The 4,749-nt window shown below is 40.5% G+C and overlaps 1 protein-coding gene across 3 annotated transcripts; it reads left to right on the forward strand.

Annotated features, from left to right (window-relative positions):
* The first annotated feature begins 308 nt into the window (after window positions 1-308).
* On the forward strand, window positions 309-3,840 carry LOC115677864 (G-type lectin S-receptor-like serine/threonine-protein kinase RKS1). 3 transcript variants are annotated; one of them, XM_056303887.1, is made up of 4 exons: window positions 309-1,587; window positions 1,789-1,913; window positions 2,324-2,853; window positions 2,998-3,840. In XM_056303887.1, the coding sequence occupies exon 1, from the start codon at window positions 309-311 to the stop codon at window positions 1,584-1,586; it is 1,278 nt and encodes a 425-aa protein (XP_056159862.1). In that variant the 3' UTR covers window position 1,587; window positions 1,789-1,913; window positions 2,324-2,853; window positions 2,998-3,840. The 3 variants fall into 3 exon arrangements, with proteins under 3 accessions (XP_056159862.1, XP_056159863.1, XP_056159861.1); XM_056303888.1 differs by having other exon boundaries at window positions 2,324-2,526; XM_056303886.1 differs by having other exon boundaries at window positions 2,324-3,840.
* The last annotated feature ends 909 nt before the right edge of the window (window positions 3,841-4,749 follow it).

Here is a 4,749-nt window from a genome sequence, read left to right on the forward strand (position 1 = left end):
GGCAGTAGTTTTTGGATGTTTTGAAAACTTATCGATTGTTAATCGATTGGGAGAACAGTTTGTTCCTCGTTATCGTTTCGATTCTTCTGTTTAGCCTAATTTCTATCGCGCTTCGGCATCATCGCCGCTTGATGGTACATTTTCCACTGGGGTACGATTTTGATAGCAAATCGAATTCATAATGATGGTCATAAATGGTGGTTCCTCTCATCAATTAAAACCTCGGCTACACTGAGAAGTTTCTGTTTTATTGGTTGCGAAACAAAAGCCATATCTCTCTGCTTTCTTGCCTGAAACATAAGTGCAACATGAACCCTCGAAGAATGTCATTACACATCCTATTTTCATGTCTTCTTCTTCATTTGATTGATTCTTCGGATAACCTTGCCCCAAACAACGCCATGAAAGATGGTGATGTCTTAATCTCCAAAGAAAGGAAATTCGCTCTTGGTTTCTTCAGCCCCGGCAATTCAAGCTTGTGTTACGTGGGAATCTGGTACTATGGACAACCTGAGCAAACCGTCGTTTGGGTTGCTAACAGAGAAACTCCCGTGAGTGATACTTCAGGAGTTCTTGCATTTGATCATTATGGAAACTTAGTGATCCACGAAAAGAATGGGAGCTTTCCGATTTGGTCGATCAATGTTTCGTCCATGGCTTTAAATAATTCTACTACTGCTCAGCTATTGGATTCAGGTAATCTGGTTTTGATTCACGATTTAAGCAAAGTGGTTATTTGGCAGAGCTATGATTATCCCACAGATACCTTTCTTCCGTCCATGAAGCTTGGGTTGGACCGGAGAACCGGTTTGAACTGGTTCATGACATCTTGGAAACCTGAAGATGATCCAGCACCGGGCAGTTGTTCATTCAAGTTTGAACCAACAGGGTACCCACAGCGGTTCCTTTACAAGGATCAAGTGCCGTACTGGTGGCCCGGACCAATAATTGAGAAGCGGCAGGGTAGCCTTGCCAGGATGGCCAACAATTTTATCTATAACATCACAATTGTGAATAACGCGATGGAGGTTTCTCTGATGTATGCCGTCATCAATGTATCGGTTCTCTCCAGATATGTGGTGCACGAGTCAGGGTTAGTTAAACACTTCATATGGCACAATGAAGAGCAGCGGTGGACCGAGTTTAATTACCATCCAAAGGAACTGTGTGACTACTATGGCAAGTGTGGGCCTAATGGCATCTGTGGTGCAAACAATGCAGACCACTTCGCCTGCACATGCCTGCCCAGCTTCGAGCCCAAGTTTCCGGGCGATTGGTACCTAAGGGACGGAACAGGCAGCTGCAAGAGGAGGCAAGGCGTGTCAATGTGTCAAAGCGGGGAAGGTTTTGTGAAGGTGAAACGGCTGAAGTTGCCAGACACTTCAACAGCACATGTTGACATGGGCCTGAGCTTGAAGGAGTGTGAGCAGGAATGCTTGAGGGATTGCAATTGCACAGCTTATTCGAGTGCAAATGAAAGTTTTGGGGAATATGGGTGCCTCAAATGGTATGGAGATTTAGTGGATACAAGAGGATTTTCAAACTTGGGTCAAGATTTATATGTGCGGGTCAATGCAATTGCCTGAGGTACTCATTGCTAATCTTTACTTCAAATAGTTTTGCAGCAGTTGTGCGGCTGTAATTGTTGTCCCAATTTCTCCTGATCTCTTTTCTTGATGAAACTGTTTGGTTCTGATAGTTGATATTATTAACTGCACTTGTTGCATAATTTCCGTAACATTTGCACGTTCAATGTCATTGGCACACTTCTTGTGCCTTCCTTTACAGCTCGCTATAGGAAAAGAGTACTCCTGTCAAGAAGGCAATGGTGGTGGCAACGATATTGGTATCTGCACTGGTGTTGCTACTCTTAGGCTCCCTTATGTACTGCCTTCTGTTGAAGAGGAAAAGAGGTGCGGTGATCTAGCTTGATAGAAGCTTTTTCTTCCATATATATTGCTCAGTCTGTTTTACGAGTGGGTAATTATTTCAATGTTTAGGGTTAAGAAACAGATTAAATTTTAGATGGAGCTAATTGAGCCATGATTTTAGGTTAAACGGTGATTGATTTCAATACTTGAAACCTTGATCAGTGAAGCTGCACAGACATTGCTAGATAATTAGAGAATGCTGTATTGTGATTCATCTTGAAATTGAGCCTACGTGAATTGATCTTAAGCGAGAAGGTCATTGTTGAAGGGAAAATTTGTATTGTTCCGTCCTCTACATATAATTTTATTCATTGTTGAAGGCAAAAAAAGAAGCATTACATAATTGCTTTCATTGTCTTTCTTAAGCAATTTATTCATCTGTGTGACAGCAGATAGAAGCAGGCGTAATCATCTTGTTAGGGTTACCACAAGTTCAACATATTTTGAAGAACTTCCAGGTCTGAAAGACCTCGACAGGGAAGGTAGACCAAAAACAGATCTACCATTCTTTGATTTTGGCGCTGTAGCTGCAGCCACAAGCAACTTTTCCTCTGTCAATGAGCTCGGCCAAGGAGATTTTGGATCTGTCTATAAGGTAATTAATCTCTCTATTCCACTGAATGCGGATGGTTATTGTATATGAAATGTGTAGTCTACCGACTTCACGTGTCTGTCTCTTATGTGGATTGATGTCCTTGAAGAACATGCTCGGAAACGAGCTAGTTTTTTTTTCATAGGACCTTTTTCTCTTTGTAAATTCTCAAAAGGTATTGAGATCTGGTTACTTCCACTGTATCTATGGAGGCGTCTCATGTAGTGAGTCATACCTTCCAGTCATCACGAACCCAGGAAGTGATTAGCGAAAGACAAGGGAGAAGAAGCAGAGAACAGCACAAGCCATGTCGCTTCTTTATTTTTCTAGGTCATACAACATGCAATGAGTGTAACCTGCCCGGAAAGTTTAACTACCTAATAAATCCTAAAATCTACTCATGACGGCTTTCGAGTGACTGGCTTTATCTGACAGGTCTTAATGTTTATTCTTATGATGAGTTCATTTTCACAGGGTATGATGAATAACGGAAGAGAAATAGTGGTTAAAAGACTCTCTAAATATTCTGGACAAGGAGTTGAAGAGTTTAAGAATAAAGTTCGGTTGATTGCCAAGCTCCAACATCGGAATCTAGTGAAAATCTTAGGTTGCTGCATTCAAAGGATGAGAAACTGTTAATTTATGAGTATTTTCCCAATAAAAGCTTGGACTCATTCCTTTTTGGTAAGTCCTCTCTTTCAGTGGAAGAATTTCATTCCTTGTTGTGGATAATGACAAGGAAATTCCCAATTTTGGTCCAGATGAAACAAAGAGATTACTTCTGGATTGGGGAAAAAGGTCCGAAATTGCATATGCGGTGGCTTGAGGACTCATGTGTTTACACCAGGATTCAACGTTGAGGATAATCCACAGAGATTTGAAAGCTAGCACTGTCTTACTGGATGATACATTGAACCCCAAGATTTCAGATTTTGGGATAGTGACGATATGTAGAGGAGACCAATTGAAGGAAAAATGAAGCGCGTGATCGGGACATAGTAAGTGTTTTTCTTGAGCATTGGATTCTGCTTTACCTGATTAGGAAATGAGAAATTAGAACAAAGAAATAGAACTCGGACCAACCATTTTCTGTCTTCCATATGAAAGTTTAAATTTATAGTTATTTCCTCGAAAGTTCAATGGGGAAGTTTATACGGTGAATGAGATGTTGATTACTACTCTCCCTTCTAGCTTATGTAGTGGGTATATGGCACCAGAGTATGCTATGCAAGGCCGGTTTTCAATAAAATAAGATGTGTACAGTTATGGAGTTTTGTTGTTGGAGATCATTACGGGTCAAAGAAATAGTGGGTGCTATCATATGAAGCCCTTTTGCAATTTAATTGGTCATGTAAGTCTGAAACTCTTACATAATTCAATGCTATGCACAATTTGACCAACCTCTACATTCACATTATCATGTTCTTCCCAGGTATGGGAGCTGTGGAAAGGACAATGCATGGACATTGTCGACAAATCAATGGACAAGACATACTCTGAGAAAATGGTATCGTGGTGCATTCAGATTGGTCTTTTGTGGTGCAAAGATATGCATCGGACAGACCAACTATGTCCACAGTGGTTTTCATGTTGGGGAACGCTGATGTGGTACTTCCATCCCCGAAACAGCCCACGTTCATCGAAGAGAGTGACTACAATGGAGATTTTCAGTCAGCATGCAACAGAACATGTTCTGTTAATGGAGTTACAATTACTGTTGTTGAAGCTCGGTAGTCATAGCCATCACAAGTGAACTGCGTATTCTACTAAACTTGAGAAATTGAGGCACTTCCTGTATCCGTAGATAAATGACACCTAACGGCTAATGGTGTCTTATATGAGCTACCTTGTAGTTCTTGTGCGTATGAGAAATGTTTATATATAGATTAGATACAATAAAACAAAATTTCCTTGGTTTATTGATTGAGCTCACTCTCCGTCTCTTAACCTGAGACATGTACTTGTAGATTACTGTTTCTGCAACATTCTCATTATCCCACGATCAACTAATTTGTCGCCTATCTCATTTTATGTTGGCAGGAAGTTGTCAAATTGTATCATGAGATAAACCAGAAGATCCTTTTCCTTTTTTTTAATTGTCTTATTTTTGCATTACAAGTTCATAATAGATTCTTTGCTCTCAAGAAGACGGGGGCCTTACTTCACCTACAAACTTGAACGTGAAAGTGAATGAATTAACAGCAAAGGGTGACGCTGAAACTGACA

The sequence above is a fragment of the Syzygium oleosum genome, unplaced genomic scaffold (assembly GCF_021117445.2).
Source record: "Syzygium oleosum isolate NSW1041296 unplaced genomic scaffold, Sole_v2.1 Sole_v2.29, whole genome shotgun sequence".
In the NCBI taxonomy this organism is placed as follows: Eukaryota; Viridiplantae; Streptophyta; class Magnoliopsida; order Myrtales; family Myrtaceae; genus Syzygium; species Syzygium oleosum.

Excerpts from the sequence above, each read along its gene's own strand:
- LOC115677864 (XM_056303886.1), top strand. The coding sequence starts at position 309 with ATGAACCCTCGAAGAATGTCATTACACATCCTATTTTCATGTCTTCTT.